General features: G+C 35.1%; 1 protein-coding gene across 3 annotated transcripts in view; it reads right to left on the minus strand.

Annotated features, from left to right (window-relative positions):
* LOC145973431 (protein expanded) overlaps window positions 1-23548 on the minus strand; it is a 530479-nt gene that overhangs the window by 161699 nt on the left and 345232 nt on the right. For all 3 annotated transcript variants that reach the window (XM_083102792.1, XM_083102793.1, XM_083102791.1), the window contains one exon: window positions 8529-8608. In XM_083102792.1, the coding sequence (XP_082958918.1) occupies window positions 8529-8608 (80 nt within the window). The remainder of the gene's footprint in view (window positions 1-8528; window positions 8609-23548) is intronic.

Consider the following 23548-nt stretch of genomic DNA (forward strand, 5'->3'; position numbering starts at 1 on the left):
GATGATCTTGATAACATATATGAGGCTCGCTTCGCGTGGAAAAGTATATGCGTGGACACAGTGGCTTCCGCCCCCCTGCGGGGGGCTCCACTATCAAAAAACTAGATACATCTTTTTCTTCAAAAAAAATTTTATTTGTACATCTCTGTTGACCGTTCTTACGATTTCAAGTTTTTTGTCAACACGGAGAATTTTCATATGACTTTTTCTAAGCGTTTGATCTTTAATTTAGATTCGCGATCAACTTCTGTTTACATTTTTATTAAAATTTGTAACGATTTATTTATTATTTATATGTATATTGCGCCTCACTGAGGAGAATCCCAAAGTGGGAATTGAAATGTTTGGTTTCATACTGGTGTAATGTAATGTTATCTATATATAGGGTTGGGAAGTAACTCGTTACTTGTAACGAAGTTACAATTAAAGTTACTTTTTTTCGGTAACTCTAACTTAACTCGTTCCTTTTTTTCAATTTGTAACTGTAACTTAACTCAATTACATATTTTCGGTAACTAGTAACTAATTTAATAATTGCTTTAATAGTTACTTTATATATATATATATATATATATATATATATATATATATATATTATATATTAAATATACAGGGTGACCCATTTTAACTTAGGCAGCCAAATAACTCGAAAAATAAGCAAGATAGAGAAAAATGTTTTAGACAAAAGTTGTATGGTTTCGAGGGGGCCATAAGATGGTATCATTGGTTTGACCTTGAAGAGTCATTTGAAGGTCACGTGAAGGTCACTTCAATTTTTTTAAATGGAACATCCTATATATTTTTGTACATTCTTGTAGCTCATCTCGAGAGCTTTCCAAAACACTATAATTAAGTACATTTTCGTTAAGTACTTTTTGAGTTATGAGGCTTGAAATAATTTCTTAATTTTACATAAACCGTAAAATATCTTGTAAAATATTCATTTTTCGATTACCTTACCTTAATAGTTTTATGTACAAAATAATGAGAGGAATCAATTGGTGTAAAGAAAACACATAGTTGTTTCGAAGAAAAAATATGTAATTTGCAATTAACAATTCCATATTTTTTCTTAAAAACAACTATGTGTTTTCTTTACACCAATTGATTCCTCTCATTATTTTGTACATAAAAGTATTAAGGTAAGATAATCGAAAAATGAATATTTTACAAGATATTTTACGGTTTATGTAAAATTAAGAAATTATTTCAAGCATCATAACTCAAAAAGTACTTAACGGAAAGGTACTTAATTATAGTGTTTTGGAAAGCTCTCGAAATAAGCTACAAGAATGTATAAAAATATATAGGGTATTCCATTTAAAAAAATTGAAGTGACCTTCACGTGACCTTCAAATGACTCTTCAAGGTCAAACCAATGATACCATCTTATGGCCCCCTCGAAACCATACAACTTTTGTCTAAAACATTTTTCTCTATCTTGCTTATTTTTCGAGTTATTTGGCTACCTAAGTTAAAATGGGTCACCCTGTATATTATACAGGGTGAGCCATTTTAATTAACGCACGCAATTATTTCGGAAACAAAGCATTTTAGAGAAAAATGTTTCAGACAAAAGTTTTATGGTTTCGAGGGGGCCATAAGATGGTATCATTGGTTCGACACTGAAGAGTCATTTGAAGGTCACGTGAAGGTCACTTCAATTTTTTTAAATGGAACACCCTATATATTTTTGCACACTCTTGTAGCTTATCTCGAGAGCTTTCTAAAACACTATAATTAAGTACCTTTTCGTTAAGTACTTTTTGAGTTATGAGGCTTGAAATAATTTCTTAATTTTACATAAACCGTAAAATATCTTGTAAAATATTCATTTTTCGATTATCTTACCTTAATACTTTTATGTACAAAATAATGAGAGGAATCAATTGGTGTAAAGAAAACACATAGTTGTTTCGAAGAAAAAATATGTAATTTGCAATTAACAATTCCATATTTTTTCTTAAAAACAACTATGTGTTTTCTTTACACCAATTGATTCCTCTCATTATTTTGTACATAAAAGTATTAAGGTAAGATAATCGAAAAATGAATATTTTACAAGATATTTTACGGTTTATGTAAAATTAAGAAATTATTTCAAGCATCATAACTCAAAAAGTACTTAACGGAAAGGTACTTAATTATAGTGTTTTGGAAAGCTCTCGAAATAAGCTACAAGAATGTATAAAAATATATAGGGTATTCCATTTAAAAAAATTGAAGTGACCTTCACGTGACCTTCAAATGACTCTTCAAGGTCAAACCAATGATACCATCTTATGGCCCCCTCGAAACCATACAACTTTTGTCTAAAACATTTTTCTCTATCTTGCTTATTTTTCGAGTTATTTGGCTACCTAAGTTAAAATGGGTCACCCTGTATATTATACAGGGTGAGCCATTTTAATTAACGCACGCAATTATTTCGGAAACAAAGCATTTTAGAGAAAAATGTTTCAGACAAAAGTTTTATGGTTTCGAGGGGGCCATAAGATGGTATCATTGGTTCGACACTGAAGAGTCATTTGAAGGTCACGTGAAGGTCACTTCAATTTTTTTAAATGGAACACCCTATATATTTTTGCACACTCTTGTAGCTTATCTCGAGAGCTTTCTAAAACACTATAATTAAGTACCTTTTCGTTAAGTACTTTTTGAGTTATGAGGCTTGAAATAATTTCTTAATTTTACATAAACCGTAAAATATCTTGTAAAATATTCATTTTTCGATTATCTTACCTTAATACTTTTATGTACAAAATAATGAGAGGAATCAATTGGTGTAAAGAAAACACATAGTTGTTTCGAAGAAAAAATATGTAATTTGCAATTAACAATTCCATATTTTTTCTTAAAAACAACTATGTGTTTTCTTTACACCAATTGATTCCTCTCATTATTTTGTACGTAAAAGTATTAAGGTAAGATAATCGAAAAATGAATATTTTACAAGATATTTTACGGTTTATGTAAAATTAAGAAATTATTTCAAGCCTCATAACTCAAAAAGTACTTAACGAAAAGGTACTTAATTATAGTGTTTTGGAAAGCTCTCGAGATAAGCTATAAGAGTGTGCAAAAATATATAGGGTGTTCCATTTAAAAAAATTAAAGTGACCTTCACGTGACCTTCAAATGACTCTTCAGTGTCAAACCAATGATACCATCTTATGGCCCCCTCGAAATCATAAAACTTTTGTCTGAAACATTTTTCTCTAAAATGCTTTGTTTCCGAAATAATTGCGTGCGTTAATTAAAATGGCTCACCCTGTATATAAAGATATAAAATATATAATATATAAAGATTTAAAATATATAAAATATATATAAATATAAAATATATAATATATAAAGATTTAAAAAAAAAAAAAAAATATATATATATATATATATATATATATATATATATATATTTTAAATCTTTGCAAATCGTATTGGACCGCCTTGCACTTGCGCATAAACGCTTTTATCGATACTTTATGATCCAATGCATATGCTCCCATTTTTTTTTAATAAAAATTTTGGGTGTACTTCCGAAAACCGATTACCTCCGATTTGAATGAAATTTTGTAGAAAGCTTCCTTTTAGCTTAAAATACAAGCCTGTAAAAGGAATTTTGGCGATTGCTACAAAAAAGTAATTTTTTTAAAATCGAGGTTCCCATGGATTTGTAACTTTCCACGCGAAGCGAGGGGGACGGGGTGGGTGCGAGAGGGGAGCTGAAGGCCCCCTTTGCACCCCCCCCTCCGTGTGTGTGTGTGTGTGTGTGTGTGTGTATTTGGCTTGTTGCGCGACCTTGTTTACATTTGTTACTATTTGTTTACATTTTCTGCTAGCCGTTACTCGTGGTCACGGTCTTACATACAGGTCTGGAAACTCCGGTGGTGGGAGGTGTCCCGCTTTTTGTCCTCGGTTTGTGTAGTTTGAATATTGGCCGCGTGGTTCGCAACATGCATGGAATGTTAGTTAAACAAGATGGCGGTATCTGGTGTCCACCAGTGATGCCAGTTTCGAGACGCTGCCCCCACCACTACATGTAGAGGAGGTAGCGCACACAAAGAAAGAGCCGTGTCCGTACACGACTCCCAGCGCTCGGCTAGCTTCGGATAGTAGAAGAGCGCAGATATATCAGCTGTCTCTTTCTTTCCCGAGCTAGAGCTGACGTCACCAAGCAGAAGAAAATCGAGATCCCGAGAGAATTATATATGTTAAAATTATATATATTTTCAATTAGATCTCGCGTGTCCCTTCTCTTCTAGATTAATTATGCATAATAAATATTTAAATATATAAGAAATTAATACATTAATTATTAAATTAATATATAAATAAATATTTAAATAAAAAATTAAAACATTAATATTTAAATCAATATTTAAATAATTTCTATAAATAAATAAATTCTATAAATTCTAATTATATTTATTATAAATAATAAAAGATATAAATCAATTAAAGAAATAAAGAATGGAAGAAACGTAAGTGATAGAAATCCACTCTTGGCCAATATGTACTTAATATATATTTATTTATAAAAATTAATAATTATTAAATATATTTAATATTATAAATTTAATTATACATTAATAATATATATTATTCTTTTTTGTAAATAAGCAACGTACATATTGTTGCTCAACGGAAACCGCGAGAAGGTGGTGGTCTCTTCCGTCAAGAGGAAATGTAAAAACATGTTTTCTTTAATATTATATTAGATATAATAATTATATATAATAATATAAAATATTTTATATATAATGATTTTAATATAATATTAAGGAAAACATAATATTTAAACATATAATTTTAACATATATAATTCTCTCGAGATCTCGATTTTCTTCTGCTTGGTGACGTCACTCTAGCTCGGGAAAGAAAGAGACAGCTGATATATCTGCGCTCTTCTACTATCCGAAGCTAGCCGAGCGCTGGGCGTCGTGTACGGACACGGCTCTTTCTTTGTGTGCGCTACCTCCTCTACATGTAGTGGTGGGGGCAGCGTCTCGAAACTGGCATCACTGGCTCCGACTCCTTCATAAAGTAGCTTCGTTACGTCTCGAGGACTAGTTAATAATTTTTGTTGTTGTAATGATGGTCGGTCTCTCTTCACTTTTATTGTTTGCCAATGTTTTCGATGTCTGGAAGTAAGTAATTTTTTATTGTTCCTTTATACAGTTTTAATTCCGTAATTTTTTAATTTTTTAAATTTTTTAAATTTTAGAACTCTTATTTATTTATTTAGTCTACTTTTTTATCCTAATTTATTTAAGTTATTTTATCAATTCAAATTGTTATTCGGTTTGATGTATTTTATTTGCTGACAGATTCGGGTTGTTTAAATTGCAGACATCGTCAAAACAACAATGAAATACCGCATCATTCAACTGAAACGTATTTTTAGATAGCACTCGTATGCTTGACTCCAATTTTGTATTATTACTTAGTTTAAATTTGCGCTGAAGATGACCCAAAAATAGGGTCGAAACGTTCGTAACTTACTCAAATGTATATTTATTATATGTATTTTCTTATATGATTGTTTTTTGTACAATAAATAGCGGTGTAATAATTTCGACACTAGACTCGCATTGCCACTTATACCAATTTATACTTTTAATTTTATAAATGAAAGTAATTTAATCGACCACACCGGCAATATTTATTGATGAAAAATTCACAACGTTTCGACCATGGGTTTTGGTCCTTATCAAGTGAACTGAAATTATTACATATAATATAAACAATAAATGAATTACAATAAAATGTGACCAAAAAATGGAGAAAGAAGAAAAAAATCATATACATACATTATCTTAGGTAACTAATACGTGGTGAGAAATAAAGAAATCACTGTGTCAAGTCATGTCGACCTCTCGATCCAACACAAAGAGAAAGACTAAACCACCTTTATTAGTCTATCATAAATATCGTTTAAACTTTCAGTGTCCTTTTGTAAGTTAACAGTGTTGTCAGACTTTTTGATGAAAAACATTTCAGCAATTTCTCTCTTTCTCACATGTCTCTCATTATGCAGAATAACCGGTGCTGACCAATCGAAGTCATGATTAAGTTCCAATTTATGTTTGCTAACCACAGAGAGATTGCTTTCGTGCAATTTAATGTTGTTGCAATGTTCTTTGATACGAGTGCCTAAATGTCTTTTTGTTTGGCCAATATATGACATATTACAATTTTTACAGTTTAACTTGTAAACAACCTCAGTCCTGTTATTAATAGGCAATCTATCTTTTCCACGTTTAATTAATGAATTCAGTTTATTAGGTACATTATAGACAACCTTCAGACCAACATTTTTAAAAAGGCGACTAATCTCATCACTCAAGCTCTCTACAAACGGCAACGAGATGTAACATGATGTAGTCGCATTATCACATTCCGTATTCATATTTACATTGTCGCGGTGTTTCAAAAATTCTAGTCTTTTTTTAACGTAACGGTTAGTAATTTGAGTTGGAAAACAATTGTTGGAAAGAATCTGTTTAATAATATCGATGTTCTTAAAATGAAATCGAACGTCGGATAATAAAATTGCGCGGTCAACAAGGCTATAAATGGTGTTAATTTTATATTTAAACGGATGTTTGGAATAAAAATTAGTGTATCTATTAGAACAAGTAGGTTTTCTGTACCAATCCGTCAAAAGCCGACCATCCGAGCGAATAACAGTCGTGTCCAAAAAACCAATACGCGAATCATACTCAGTTTCATGTGTAAATGTCAAACGTTGATGATAGTCATTGAAAGCACGCTACTCCGCGTGATGTGATGCCACGAGCAACAGCTGAGAGCAGCGAAGGGGACCGAACAGTCACGAAGAGCGCTAGATTTTTTTCCCTACTCACCGAGAAAATCGCGCGCGTAACGATACTAATAATTCTGTTCCTCGCTGACTCTCCTCGGAAAATTCTTCCTTTTCCAAAACGTTATAACAGACGGCGCAACTGCGCCCTCGAGGACAATCTTGCGACGATCCGGAAGATTCCAGTCCGAGCGAATCGATGTTTCGATTGATAACCGCCAATAACTGTCGCCGGATTTGCCGCGATCACGAGGACACCTTCTATTCGATATAATCTCGTCAATTTTTGAGCGTGGAACAATGGTAAAAATGTCATCAACATATCTATAATACAGCGGCACATCAAAGCTCAATAAACTTAAGCAATGCGTTTCTAGATCATCCATCACGTTGTGAATTTTTCATCAATAAATATTGCCGGTGTGGTCGATTAAATTACTTTCATTTATTTTATCTACTGGCGACGTTCAAGAATTTATCATTAATTTTAATTTTATATTCACGAGTCTGACATTTTTAATAATTTTAACATTTTTATTTCCATTCCAAGGAAGTAACTACAAAGTAACGACTCGTTACTTTTTAAGTAACTGTAACTGTAACGCGTTACTTTTCAGAATCGGTAACTTGTAACTGTAACTAATTACATTTTTTACTAAAAAAACTGTAACTGTAACTAATTACTTTTATAAAGTAACTTTCCCAACTCTGTCTATATATTTAATACATATTCACACGCATTTATATCTGCTATTTGGCTTTAATATTGTCGTCTTTATATTATAATTTTAGATTTATATCTTTGTGTCTCATTTCGATATTTATTGAAAGATAAATTATTGATTACATACGCGCGTTTTGTTTTTAATATTTTTCTTATTTTATCCTAATAATTTATTAAATATATTTTATTAAAAATAAAAAAAATAGATATTTAATTAAACATGTGGGGAAGAGACGGAGTACCTCCTCTTACATTCCTATTCTAAAAAAATTTTTAATCCATTTTTTATTTTATATTAAAATTATATTTAAGTTAGGTTAATTTTTTTCAGAGTAAATGTACAAAGGGGAAAGAACTCTTCTCCTCAATTAAGTGTTTGTTTATATACAAGGTGTTCCAGCTATCACATGCCAAAGGAAAACCATAAGTAAACTCGCTAAACTGAACTAAAAAGTTCTGTACCATTTTACAAGTAACCACGTAAAATTTCGAGATATTAATTAAAAAAGATCGGCCAATTCACGTGAGTGAAAGCACGCAACGAGAAAGGATGTCCCACTGTAACTTGATACCAGGCGCGCGGGGAAACGGCAGGTGGGGCGCTCTCCAAAACATGATAACAGCGCGCGGCGCTTCAACATTTGTTGGTGAGCGTCCAGTAAATCCACCGCTTTAATGTAAAAAATTTAGCTCTATTCTTCTTTCTTGCATTCTTTTGTGTTTCCCCGATGGAATCTTATAATGCATAATGTCGCTATATTTAGAGAAAAAGAATCCGTTTCACGATTAAGAATTCGGACATTTAAGATATTTATTACTCCGATTTTTACAATCAAATTAAAATTATATCTTTTCTATTCTTCCTTTGAATATACCTGCATTTATTGATTAGTCGAGATATGAAGATTCAATTTCTATTATATTTCAATAATTTATCAAAGAGATATAGCCTATTTTTTACATAAAATGTTCATATCTTACCTTAAGAGTAATGGTGTATCAATATAAAAACGAACTCGAAAATATAGCACAAAAGCTGGTCTTCCGCTGCTGTCTAAACCCTGAAAATAATATATATATATATTAAATGTTAGAAAACAATTGATAATTATGCATAAAAAGGGCCCACCTTCGCACAAATGTGTTATTGACGTATGTTGTGAAGATGTTATCCCTGATTAACATTCTGAAGGTTTTAGCCGGCGGTCGTTCTTTATTCACAAGTTATTAACAAATCAATGTGAGAAATATTGACATAAAGATTCTACTTTATTTGTTCACCGATTTGCTTTATTTTTAAATTTGTTATAGGGGAGATTTTCCCGAGTAATTTCGTATATATATATAAGGGTCGGACTCAAATAGTTTTGGAGATATAGGCTGAAAAGGATAAAAATAATAAATACAAAAATAAGGTAAACCTTCGGAAAATCTACCTATATGAAATAATGAGTAAGAATACCCAATTTCTACGTATTTTTACCTCCTGAACACGAATATGAAACTTAAAAATAGCGGTCGAACTCGCAAGTCGAAGAAAAACGCAAAAAAAGGTAAATTAAAGGTAAATAAAAAAAGGTAAACAATTTAAATTTATATAGGATTTAATACATTTTAATACAATTAAAAAATATCACAAATGTATGTGTACACACACACACACACACACACACGCGCGCGGGGGGTGTAAGGGGGGCCTTCGGCCCCCCCTCCCGCAACCACCCCGCCGGTAGGGGACGCATTGCGAAGAGTTCAATCACAATGGATATATGCTGTAAGCATAGACTTATACTAATAGACTGCGCAACCCAACGGCCGCGCTGTCGTCGGGACCAGAGAGAGAGAGCATGAGCGGTCGGGGCTCTGTCCTTGTCTAACGGTGCGAGTGGTGGGGATGACGATATCTCCTCCGAGTGAGGGAAGACCATAGACTTATACTAATTCCCTCACTCGGAGGAGATATCGTCATCCCCACCACTCGCACCGTTAGACAAGGACAGAGCCCCGACCGCTCATGCTCTCTCTTTCTCTGGTCCCGACGACAGCGCGGCCGTTGGGTTGCGCAGTCTATTAGTATAAGTCTATGGCTGTAAGTTGTCCACCGAGCGAGGTCCACCCGCCTACCGGCGGGGTGGTTGCGGGAGGGGGGGCCGAAGGCCCCCCTTGCACCCCTCGCGCGCGCGAGCGCGCGCGCGCGCGTGTGTGTGTGTACACATACATTTGTGATATTTTTTAATTGTATTAAATTGTATTAAATTCTATATAAATTTAAATTGTATTAAATGTATTTAAAATTATTATTTTTTCATATAATAGCTAAAATAGTAGCTAAAATAGGTTTATAAAAAAAATGCATATAACCTTTTTTGTAGAGTTTTTCAGCGGCTTTATTTTTTGCTTAAAATTTTTTTTCTCAAATCAATATTTTCGGAGATAAAAAGCATTAAAATTGTGAAATTCTTTTGTTAATAACTTTATAATAAACAACGACCGCCGGCTGAAACCTTCAGAATATTAATTAGAGATATGACCTTGACAACATATGTCAATGACACATTTGTGCGAAGGTGGGCCCTTTTTATGCATAATTACCAAACAATTAATAGTAAATCCAACAATGACAAATATTTCATACTGTTCCGATAATGGCTATTATACCATTAGAAATATATTATTATATAATTATATCATTATAATTATGCCACATAATTATATCAGAAATATATAATTATACTATTGGAAATATATATAATTATAAACATAACATGAATTATAATTATATGATATAAAATATATTATACGTTTGTTTTATCAAGCGACGCGGTAGCGTCGTGACGCCAAGTACATAAAAAACAGGATCCGAGCATTGAGAGTCATTGCTCTTAACGCGGCGCTACCAAGTACCTTATCCGGAATTTCACGTCATGTAAACTTTCGATTAAGATATTTCAGAAACTAAGACCGTAATCAAAAATCTAACGACACTTTTATTATGTAATGTGAATATAAGCTTTCGATTGCAACCAGTTTGAAAAAATATAAAACCTGTGCCGTTAGATAAGAATTTTAAAAAGACTAATTTACCGTATGATAACAATTTTTAAAAACCACCCTTTGGGGGTGAAATCTAATATTTCAGAAACGGTGCGCCACAAAAATATAAAACCTGCACTATTAGTTATGACTTGTAGAAAGATTAATTTACCGTATAATAACAATTTTTAAAATCCACCCCTTGGGGGTGAAATCTAATATTTCAGAAACGGAGCGTCATAAAAATATAAAACTTATGCTGTTAGATAAGACTTGCAAAAAGACTAATTTACCGTATAATAACAATTTTTAAAAACCACCCCTTGAGGATGAAATCTAATGTTGCAGAAACGGTGTACCACAGAAATATAAAACATATGCCGTCAGATAAAACTTATAGAAAGACTAATTTACTATGCAGTAATAATTTTCAAAAATAAAAAATATCCCTAAAAATAATATGCAAATATTTTCCCCCAAAAAATAATTTGTAGAAAGGGTATAAAATTTTACAAAAAGGTGTGAAATCCCTCTAAAAAAAAACTTACAAAGGTAAAAAAAATACGCCAAGTACATAAAAAATATTCTACTTTGTATGCATCTTTAATAAAAAAATTCTTTAAAAATAATTTTTTACAGTAATTTTCCCTCAAAAAATCATTTTCCTAAAAAATAAAACTTCAACAAATAATTTTCATAAAAAAATATTAAAAAATAAAATATCAAAACTAAATATGAAATCAATAATTACTATTAGCCAAGTACTTAAGAGCAATTTGTAAATTTGATATAATATTTGCCGTGAAACATCAATTTTATACAGTAGAAATATTATACATAAATTCTCCCTAAAAAACTAAAACGCATTTTATATTTATTCAGAGAAAATTGATTTTTAAAATATTTAATGAGAATTAGGATTCTTTTAATTCTTAAAACAATTTTTATATAATGTATATAATTAAAAAAAAAAGTTTTACGCAAGTTTTAAATCGCACAGTCTTTAAATCGAAATAAATTATGAAAACTTGGCGTGCCCGGATTGTTTACATTATAAACAAATATATCTCCAATAAAATATAAAATATTAGACATTATGTAATTAAATATTTAATGTGTATTTGATTACGATCCGGGCACGCCAAGTTTTCATAACTTACTTCGATTTAAAGACTGTGCGATTTAAAACTTGCGTAAAACATTTTTTTAAAATTATATACATTATATGAAAAGTGTTTTAAGAATTAAAAGAATTCTAATTCTCATTAAATATTTTAAAAATCAATTTTCTCTGAATAAATATAAAATGCGTTTTAGTTTCTTAGGGAGAATTTATGTATAATATTTCTACTGTATAAAATTGATATTTCACGGCAAATATTATATCAAATTTACAAATTGCTCTTAAGTACTTGGCTAATAGTAATTATTGATTTCATATTTAGTTTTGATATTTTATTTTTTAATATTTTTTTATGAAAATTATTTGTTGAGGTTTTATTTTTTAGGAAAATGATTTCTTGAGGGAAAATTACTGTAAAAAATTATTTTTAAGGAATTTTTTTATTAAAGATGCATACAATTTTTTTATTAAAGATGCATACAAAGTAGAATATTTTTTATGTACTTGGCGTATTTTTTTTACCTTTGTAATTAATATGTATATTTAGCATGTACGCATATTTACCCAATCACCGCTTCGCCGCGCGCCGTCGCGCGCTTTACCACCCACGCGCATTGGACCGAACTTTTTCATTAATATCTTGAAATTTTACGTAGTTTTTGCAAAATTATAAAGACTTTTTAGTTCAGTTTAACGAGATCTACTTATGATTTTTTTTTGGATACATATACGCCTAACACCCTGTATAAATACAGGGTGATTCAAAACAACCTGATGTCTTTGAAATATGATATTCTCGAACGAATTCTAAGACTATTTTTCCTCTGGAAAAATTTTGTCCAAAGCTTAATTTTTGAGTTATAATAGAAAATAGTTGGCTACTCACGAGTCCGATACAACGGGCAGGCAGGGACGGCGCAACGCGTCACGAGACAAATGCTAATAATAATAACAAATATAACATAACATAAACATAACATAACATAACATAACATAACATAACATAACATTCTTAAACGCAAAATAATAAATAAAGAATAAAATAATTGAGAGAGAGAGAGAGAAAGAGAGAAATGGGGACTTTTAATCGCTATTTATCGTGTAATTTTATGTCTTAATTTGTACGGAAGTAAATATTTGCAAGTAATAATAAAGATTATTAAAATAGTAATATTTTTATTGTGTAAAGTCAAGTGAAATTTAGAAGCTGTTATTTATAAGATAAACGATCCTCAGAAAGAAATAAAATTCGTCAGTTTTCTTAAAGATAAGAATATTTAATCAAATTGCGATTACTATTTCGTTTTTCATTCGTCCATTTCCAGTTTATTTGTTACTTTATGTAATTTCGCGTTTGAATATTTTATTCTTAAGCGTTACGTTATAACCCTCCTAGATGGTAATAATATTGTTAAATATTGTGTAGAAACTGCAATAATAATTTAATACACTTCAAAGGATCAAATATTGTGCAATAAAATTGACTGTCTGGGGAAACGGGAGAGCATTTGTCTCGTGACGCGTTGCGCCGTCCTGCCTGCCCGTTGTATCGGACTCGTGAGTAGCCAACTATTTTCTATTATATGTAACTCAAAAATTAAGCTTTGGACAAAATTTTTCAAGAGGAAAAATAGTCTTAGAATTCGTTCAAGAATATTATATTTCAAAGACATCAGGTTGTTTTGAATCACCCTGTATATTGTTGGATACTTGTGTATCTTAAGGGCCTTGCCCTCCACGCGTATTTCGCGGTAAAATTGCTTCGCGAAGGCGTGGTCGAGAAAATAAGTGTTCCTCTAGATTTAAAATGTGTTTTATTTCTCCTCGGCTCGGCGGTTACAAATTCGTAGATAGGATAACTATACTAACACAGCTTCTGAGTATAACAAACTCTTACTTGCCGCCAGGACAGACTTGTGCCGACTCGCACGCAACGTAATCGTAATGCTGCTGCTCGCTACTCGAGCGCCGCGCGGTGGAATTATCGAAAACTAACTTGAACTAAAAATTATATAGAGAGGCTACCGAACAACGCCGCCCCCCTTGGAAGGATGTCCTTTCAATTAGTAATCGAAAAATAGCTAAAATAGAATTTACATATATGTGTTTGCTTAAATCTAATTACATTGCTATTTATGTGGATATAATATTGATACTTAGATAACTAACTCTTAATATTAAATGGAATGCTTAACGATTATCGCTTGATGAGTCTATTGGCAGTATTGCAATTCTGGACAGTGGTCTTACAAATGTGCCCTGAGCAGTCTTAATAGTGGCCGTTCGCGCGACATTGTCAGATCCGGGATGAATGCTCTGAACTCGACCAATTGGCCATTGTAATGATGCTAAATTCTGTTGTTTAATCAGCACAAGTTGGTTGGGTGACAACTGGATACCTTTATTAGTTTTCCATTTTGATCGCTTTTGTAATGAGTGGAGATATTCGTTACTCCATCTCTGCCAAAAATGCTGCCTAACTTGTTCCACTCTTTGCCATCGTGTTAGTCGATTTTCGTTAACATCGCTTATATTAGTGCAAGGGAAGCTATTCAGTGCGGTGTCAACCAGAAAATGTCCCGGGGACAAATATGCTAGATCATTTGGATCCGCGCTTAACGCCGTAATGGGACGCAAATTAAGAATCGCTTCAATCTCACTGAGCACGGTTTGCATTTCCTCGAAAATTAAATGAGCCTTTCCTATGATTCGCGCCATATGGTATTTTGCGGATTTAACGGCCGCCTCCCATAAACCACCGAAGTGCGGAGCGTTTGGTGGAATAAAATTCCAGGAAATCTCCTGATTATACAGGAATTGCTTGATTTTGGACTGTGTGTGCACATTTGGGATGGTTTCCCTCTACGCGACATAAAACGTTTAAATGCGCCAATGAACGCATCGGAGGTGAGATCGCTCACGAGTTCTATATGAATTCCTTTCGTGGCGAAGCAAACAAAAATTGCTATGTATGCCTTTTGATTGCGCGCGTTATGCCTTTTTCCTTCTCGCAAAGTCACCGGCCCCGCGTAGTCGACTCCACAATGAGAGAATGGCTTGGACACAGTGACTCGACTTATGGGTAAGGCACCCATTAAAGCTTCGGATAAACGCGGTTTTGCCTTGAAACACGTTGTACATTTTTGAATAATCTTGCGTGTGGTAGACCGCAGAGACAATGGCCAAAAGCGTTGTCTGACAGTGGCCATGGTGGCTTGTGTTCCCGCGTGTAAGTTACGGACATGCTCATACTCTATAACGCGATTAGTTAGAATATGATTACGCGGTAATAATATTGGATGACACGTGTCAAATTGCAATCCTGAATTTTTTAGTCTGCGGCGAACTCTCATTAAAGCCGCCTCGTCCATGAATGGAGATAACGAAAGTATAGAGCTGGATGCATTAATGGCGTCTCCCTTACTTAATGCCTTGTATTCATTGGCAAATGCTCGTCTTTGCACTGACCTACACATAAGGCTCAACGCGAAGGCTAGGTCGGCTGGAGAGACGAATTTCGTGGATAGGCTTGGACGGCGAGATTTAAGAAATCTCAAGCAGTACGCTATAATGCGACACGCTTTGTTTAAATTAGAATATTTATTCAACAGATCGCTAACGATGCACTGATCTAAAGTAGCAGCGGTTGTGATAATCCCCCTTAGTTCGGGCACGTTATCTCCTAGAAGTGTGAGAGTACAGATTGGCCAGTCATCCTCATTTGATTGTAAGAAGTCTGGTCCATGTCACCATACAGACGCGGTCTTTATGTTCTGAGGATATAAACCACGCAATAACACATCCGCCGGATTGTGCGAAGATGCAACGTGGCGCCAATTATTAATCTCTGGTAATCACTGTATTTCACCTACTCTGTTGGCTACGAATACTGACCATTTTCGGGAGGCTATCCAGTTCAGAGCTATGGTAGAATTTGACAAAAGAAATATTTGCGTTTGTGTCAGTTCTAGTATGGTAGAATTTGACAAAAGAAATATTTGCGTTTGTGTCAGTTCTAGTAATTCTCGAATCTTTTCAATTAGACGTGCGAGCAGTAAAGCTGCGGACAACTCAAGCCGCGGTAGTGATATAGCCTTGAGAGGTGCAACCCGAGATCTCGAGCACAATAATTCGGAACGATACTCGTCAGATTTGAGTCTCGTGCGCACATATACACAGGCGCCGTACGCGTGTTGACTGGCGTCGCAAAACCCGTGTATTTGCACGAATTGTGAAGATGAACTGAACATGACATACCGCGTAATTTGTAATTGATTTAACGCGGCGAGCTGCGATTTGAATTTTGATCACCGAATGTGGATATTCTGTGGTACGGTCTCGTCCCAGTGAACGCCTGATTGCCAAAGCTCCTGTAGACTAAGTTTCGCAATGACGATCACAGGTCTTAGAAGGCCCAGAGGATCAAATAGTCTAGCTACTTCAGATAATATAGTACGTTTAGATATGATGTCACAAGAAGGATCGAGTTTGCAAGAAAAACGGAATACGTCCTTAGATTGATTCCATTGAATTCCTAAAATACACGAGTCAGTCTCGTTGCTGATTATGATTTCTCCCCCCTTTCGATTTTGTATGGGTTCAAGCAACTCGGAACAATTTGAAGCCCACTTACTGAGTTCGAATGATCCTAATTGTAGTAGCTGTATTACTTCATCGCGTATTTGTTTTGCGTCGCGAATAGTATCTGCTCCTGTAAGCAAATCATCGACGTAAAATTCTCGTTTAACGTGTATGGAACCGATAGGATATTTTGATGAATGCTGGTCGGTTAAATGCTTGAGGCAACTTGTTGCTAGATACGATGCCGAAGCCGTACTATAAGTGACAGTAGTCAGCTCGTATGTATTGATATTTAGATCGGGGTCGTTTAGCCACAATATTCTTTGTAAACATGTTTGAGATGAATCTATTAGTATTTGTCGGTACATTTTTATTATATCTGCCGTAAAAACGTATCAAAATGTTCGAAATCGCATTAGTATGGACGTTAAATCTTGTTGCACGACAGGACCTACTAACAATGTATTGTTCAAGGATATGCCGATGGCGCTTTTGCAAGAAGCGTCAAATACAACGCGAAGTTTTGATCCCTGATTTGTTTTCTTGAATACGAAATGATGAGGCAAATAGAAGTTAGCGGAGTTCTCATCTGGCGGTGAATCCACTAGCCGCATGTGACCCAATGCTATGTATTCGTAAATGAATTTCGCATATTTATCTCTTAATTCGGGATCGCGTGTAAACCGATTCTCAAGACTCTTCAATCCCTTTAATGCAATGTCGCGAGAATCTCCTAGTTTGTTAATTAAATGTTCCTTTACCGGAAGCTTAACCACGTATCTACCTTGCGAATTTTGAGACACGTTGTCGAGAAAATGCTGTTCACAAAGATTTTCTTCAATAGTGTAACTGTCTGACTGACTGACGGTACCCTCAAGCTGCCAAAACCTACTTAGCTGGTCATGGACGTTGGTTATGGATGCATGGAATGAATGCAATCTTGAGGACGATTGCGCGGAATTACCTAAACGTCCTGCTACAATCCATCCTAGCTGCGTTTTCTGCAGCGTCGGGTGATTTTGAGATTTAATTTGGCCTACACACAATAGATCCCAGAATAGTCCTGCCCCGATAAGGAGGTCAATATCTGAAGACACATGGAATTGTGGATCAGCCAATTTGACATTCCGTGGGAAATCAAAATTCTTCTGTTTTAGAGAATAAATTGGAGAATAGCTTGTCAGTCACTTGATCTGTAATAATACACTCGATATTAGCAGTATAGGGAGTCGTGCGTGATTGTAATCTTACTTGCGACGACGTCGTAACTGTACCGTTTACACCAGAGATAGATATGTTGAGTGATCGTGGCTTTAGGCCGAGTCTTGTAACGAATGACTTCGAAATGAAATTCGCTTGTGACCCGCAATCTAGCAATACGCGACAAGATCTACGCGAATTCTTGTTGTCGTAAATATGAACAACGGCTGTTGATAGTATAAACACGATCATTATTGTTCATGTTAGAAGTATGTGTTACACCAAAACTGAGGACGAATCAGTTGTCTTTGAATTGCCGCCGCTGCTTTCCTGTTTACTCGGCGATTCAGAAATGGTCGTTGCATGAAACAACGTATTGTGTTTGGCTTGACAGACCTTGCAATTGCCTGAAGTACATTTGCTAGAAGAATGAGTAGAAGATCATAAACAATTGGCGCAAATCTTGCGATTGCGAATTTCTGAAATTCTACGCGTTATGGGAAGCGCTAGGAAATCCTTACAATAATAGATGGAGTGCTCTCCTTGGCAATAATTACATTTAGATTTGACCGTCGCGATGCACGATGTGTGCCGCTTACCGTTCGGCCGCGAACTAGTACTCTTTACGTTTAAAGCGTTTACCTTGCCTGTCGCCTCGAGCATTTGACATCTATGCGTTATGAAGTCGAAAAATTGTTTTAGTGTGGGTAATTCAGTGTCCGTCAGCGAGGACTGCCATTCACGCAATGTGAGCGCGTCGATTTTTGAGCTTAAAATGTGTATTAATAAGTCGTCCCACTGCGCGGTTGGACGCTTCAAAGCTTGCAACGCGTGTAAATGTTTAGTCGCACCGTCCGCGATTTGCCTCAATTCGGTATAATTTTCTTTCGTCATAGATGGCAATTCCATAATCGCCTTAATATGATTTTGAACAATAACGCGCTTATTATCGTAACGCTCTTTGAGTAATATCCAAGCCACCTCATAATTTGAGTCCGATATTTCCAGCGAACTAATCACGTTGCTCGCGTCGCCGCGCCGGTGAGTGAAGCCCTTAGATATTGAAATCGTTGAATATTGCTAAGTGAGGCGTTGGAATGTATAACCGAGTTAAACGTATCGAAGAACGGGAACCACTCATCGTATTTGCCTGAAAAAGTAGGAAGATTTAGCTTTGGCAAGCGCACGTGAGTTATTGTGTTCGACGTCTCGCGCGAACTCGATGGTAATGTTGAATGTGTTATGGCGGTACGCGTTGGTTGTATAGGATTCAAAAATTCTCGAATCTTGGCGGATAAGGCATAGAAAGATTCTTCGAAAGAAACGCGATCGTTGAGCTCAGCGTCTTCGAGAACTTCTACCCGCGATTGTACTGAATTATAATCAGACCAATATTGATTTAATTTCGTTTTACGCTCCTCGAGTTGAGCTATTATTGACGATGTAGGATCAACTATCGAATCCACGTAGGTTTTTATCCTCGTACAGGAGCCTTTGATAATTTTGCGCTGTTTTTTGAGAGAGGCCAAACTTTCGTCGGTAGACATTTCGAGAAATGAATAGATATAATTTGCGAAAGGGAAATCTGATTGGCATTTGTTACCGAAAAGCTGCCCTTACCTTATCGAAAATGCTCGGAAAAATGGCGCGCGAAAATCCACAAAATGCCGCTAATCGTGGCGATCCTTCCTTGGTAAGACGGCTGTGTCGTAAGATGTCGGCAGGTTGGATTGCAAGTTGGCTCTGACTCGGAATCTGCAGATGTAAATTGTCTCCTCCTCGTAGTTTTCCTGAGATGTTGTTTTCTCTATTGGAAAACCTGATCTCATGGCAGCAACGTCTGTTTGCCTGTGCGGGCGAGTCTTGATAGCTAGGTTATGTCGCGCCCTTGCGATATGCTTGCCGATGCAGTTAATCACCTCGTGTCGTCTACTCTCGATGCATCTGCTTCCACCGTTATCCGAGGATATCTTGGGATCCGACTCAAAGGACCAAATTTTGTTGGATACTTGTGTATCTTGAGGGCCTTGCCCTTCACGCGTATTTCGCGGTAAAATTGCTTCGCGAAGGCGTGGTCGAGAAAATAAGTGTTCCTCTAGATTTAAAATGTGTTTTATTTCTCCTCGACTCGGCGGTTACAAATTTTCGTAGATAGGATAACTATACTGACACAGCTTCTGAGTATAACAAACTCTTACTTGCCGCCAGGACAGACTTGTGTCGACTCGCACGTAACGTAATCGTAATGCTGCTGCTCGCTACTCGAGCGCCGCGCGGTGGAATTATCGAAAACTAACTTGAACTAAAAATTATATAGAGAGGCTACCGAACATATATATATATATACAGGGTGGCCCACGTAAAGTGTTACAAATTTATATCTCGGAAACGAAGCAATTTTTATTCTTGCAATTCGGCGTTGCTAAAAATTCAAAATTGAATATCTCAGCACCTAATACAGCTAGAAGAATTTTACAAAAAGCATTTTAAAGGTTCGTATTTCCAGTTTTCGAAATTTTATATCACAATTTCATACGACAATTTTTCTGGAAATGGCGGATGACAAAAGGAGAGCATGTAAAATTAAAAAAAAAATGGCCCGAGTTCGGCACATGGCGAGAGTTTCATGTCGCAGCTCAATGAGATAAAACGCACATGATAGTATAGAGTCTCCTTTTTAAAATGCTTTTTTGTTCGTCTCGATACAATGATTTTTTGGAGAGTTATTCGCATTTAAAGTAAAAAGCTGCCTTCTTATTTAAATGCGAATGTCTCGGCGAAAAATCATCGTATCGAGATGAGTAAAAAAGCATTTTAAAGAAAAAACTCTGTACTATCATATGCTTTTCATTCCATTGAGTTGCGACATTTGACTCACGCTATGTGCCGTGGCAAACTCGGACCATTATTTTTCAATTTCGCATGCTCTTGCTTTGTTATCCGTCATTTTAAATAAATTTATCTCGCAACATTGAAATAAATCAATTCTTAAAGTAGAGATTTCAAGCTTCATTTTCATTTTTTACAGACCTTTTTATCTTTATTATTTACGAAGTTATCGTCATTTGAAATTTGGTGATTTTTTCCCAAATTTTAAGTATATCGTTTATTTTGGACTGTGTATATAAGTAAGTACGCCGCGATAAATTTAAAAACATACGCGCATACATACACACATTCATGTATACACGCCGAACACACCTAGCGCGGCGTCTCCCGACTGCTCTTGTAAAATATAGAATTAATAATAATTACAATGTAACAAAGTAATTTGTTAGTATTATTTAATTCTAAAATCTTAAACCTTTGTAAATCATATTACGCTAAATATGTGAAAAGAATCAATTCAAATAAGAATAAATTGAAATAATAATAATTACTTCTCATATATATGTATAATTTTTTAAATGTAGTATTTAATAATAGTTTGAAGTTAATTGTATTAATCTTTACAAATAGATATTATTTCAAACTTTTCTAAGCTTATATTTTTATTATTAAATATTAAATATTTGTGAAATATTTTTTTTATTACTTAATATTTTTGTTTTATTTTATTTACTTTTCGTTTTTTTTATTTTTTTCAAATTTATTTAATTATTTTTCATTTTAGATTTTTATTTGTTGTTTTTTATTAAACTTTTTTCTTTTAACTTTTTATTTTATTACTTATTATGTTCTTTTTTACTATTTTGTATCCACTTTCTAATTTATTGCACATAATTATAATTTATCTCGAGAGCTTTTCAAGAGTATAGTTCCGAAAAGAGCATATCTCCGATTATTCTGAAATTTTACATACTAATGCATTTCGAGGTGCTGATTACGAATATGACAATGAAAATTCGCGACAAGATTATCTTCAAGATCAAAATGAAGAAAAAAACTTTTTTTTGTATATTTTCTTTTTTTATATATTGTTCGAAATCTAGCCAAAAGCTAATTAAACAAGACGCGCGACAGTCTCATTAAAAAAGAATTTATCGCTTGAGAAGCGAGTCGGGGCTCGCCCGTCTATCCGACGCCCCTGGCGCTCCGAGGCAGCCTGGTATAGCCGCTATACTATAGCGAGATATCGCTTTGTCAGCGCAAATCCAAAAACAGCGCTCGTCCTTCTCGGAAGATCTAATAACAACAAATAGCACGTTAGATCGTTAAATTTAAACATTGTCTCGATCACCGTCGAGTTCGTGAAAAATCTGGATCTTTCGAGAAGGGTTTAAGTATAAATTGACGCGACCGATGATTGCTGCCTCTCTTATCGAAAAGTCTCCGGTGCGCTCATTTCATTCTCGTAAATCAAAAAGTTCTTTCCGTTGCTCGCGGAATTTATCGATTCTCTCCATTGCTTGCGGACTCTAAAAATTCAGCTCGAATTTTTCGATCTTTCTTCGTTGTTAATTAAAAGACATTGTATTTGTGACTATATTAGAATAAAGGACAAGACTTTTTGTACATAGATATATATCGGGACTTATTGCTTTCATTCTTCCTTGTCGGAATCTCTTTCTCTAGCGCCGCACTCACTTCCCGGTCTATTTTCGCGCTCTCGCAAACATATATTATCTTAATAAATATTGATTTTAGTAGAAAAAGTTTCAAATAAAAGTTCTATCTCTCTTAAAAATTCAACTTTTATGATGATTGATTGATTGATATCTTTATTCGTCCCCTTGGGGATTGAAGGCGCTTTTTCGAGGAGCGTACCCGAACCTCTTACAACCTTTTCACAGAATAAATACAGAATCATGCAAATCCAACTAAACCAAAAGAAAATACAAAGAAAATATAAGATAAAAACAAAAAATAAAAATGAATACAATATAATACAATAAACAAGATGTAAATAAAGATAAAGAAATATGGAAAAAATAAAAATAAAAATAAACTAAAAATAAAACTAAAAATACACCATAAATCGTACAGCAGAAACCTAACACCTATGCTGTAATTCACCGCGCAGGGAAGACAACGCTTATCCGACAACCGTTCGCTTTGCTTACTACTAACTTATTACTATCCTCGGCTTATGTCTGCCTTACATTCTAACTTACAAACTACCCTATCTAACCTAACTAAGAGAGAGAGATTTATCCCTAACTTTCGACTTCCGGTCCCACATACTCCACATATTCTCCTTCACTCCACACACTCCCCTCCATTCACCATACCCTCTCCTTCCACCTCTCCTCCCTGCTCCCCCTTTACCATCTCTCTTTCACTCTCTATCCCCCTCATCCACCATTCCCCATCCCCTTCCTGAAAATCTCTTCCATTCTTTCCCACCAATTCCCCTCTTTTCCTTCTCCTCTACATTCTCCCAGTACATGTTCCCATGTCTCCTCACCCCCCCCCCCCCACATCGCCTACACTTCCTCCTTTCTTCTGTTTCCCAATATCTCGCTCCTCTCATCTCATTATTCAGCCTAAATCTTATCACCCTCCTCCATCTACTCTCCCCCCATCCCTTTTCCAAATATGCCGGTATTCCCTCCTCTTTCACCTCCCCATACCATCTATTGTACCTTGAATCTCTAATCCTTTCCCATCTTTCCTCCTTTTGCATCTCTCTATCCCTCTGCTCCCATCCCTCATATACTTCTTCTCCCCTTCCTCTTTTCTCCTCCATCTCTTTCACTCCTTTTCCCCTGTCCTCAAAAAATTTTCTCCTCTCCTCTTCCCACCCTGTCATTTCCCCTCCCTCTCTTATCTTCCTCTTCATTTCCTCAAAGCATCTCCTCGCTAAGCCTCCACCTCTCCCTTCTTCCAGCTTCTTTTCAAATCCTACTGCCCTTTTCCCCGTCCCTATCTTAAACTTCTCCTTCCCAGTTTCCTCCCTTACCATATACCCCGGTGTGCACTAGTCTACCCCTAACGTCCACCTAATCCATCTTTCCTGCATTGCCTCCACCTCTTTCCATTCCCTCCACCCCCATATTTCTGCACCAAACTCCATTACCGTTCCTACCAACCTTTCGCACAGCCAAATTCTTCTTTTCCAATCTCCCGTAAACCTCCTTTTACCTATCCCCCACACCTGTCTTATCACTGCCCCTGCCTTCCT

The sequence above is a fragment of the Camponotus vicinus genome, unplaced genomic scaffold, assembly GCF_025532165.1.
Source record: "Camponotus vicinus isolate PSW18456_S1 unplaced genomic scaffold, iyCamVici1.0 SCAF_6, whole genome shotgun sequence".
Taxonomy (NCBI): Eukaryota; Metazoa; Arthropoda; class Insecta; order Hymenoptera; family Formicidae; genus Camponotus; species Camponotus vicinus.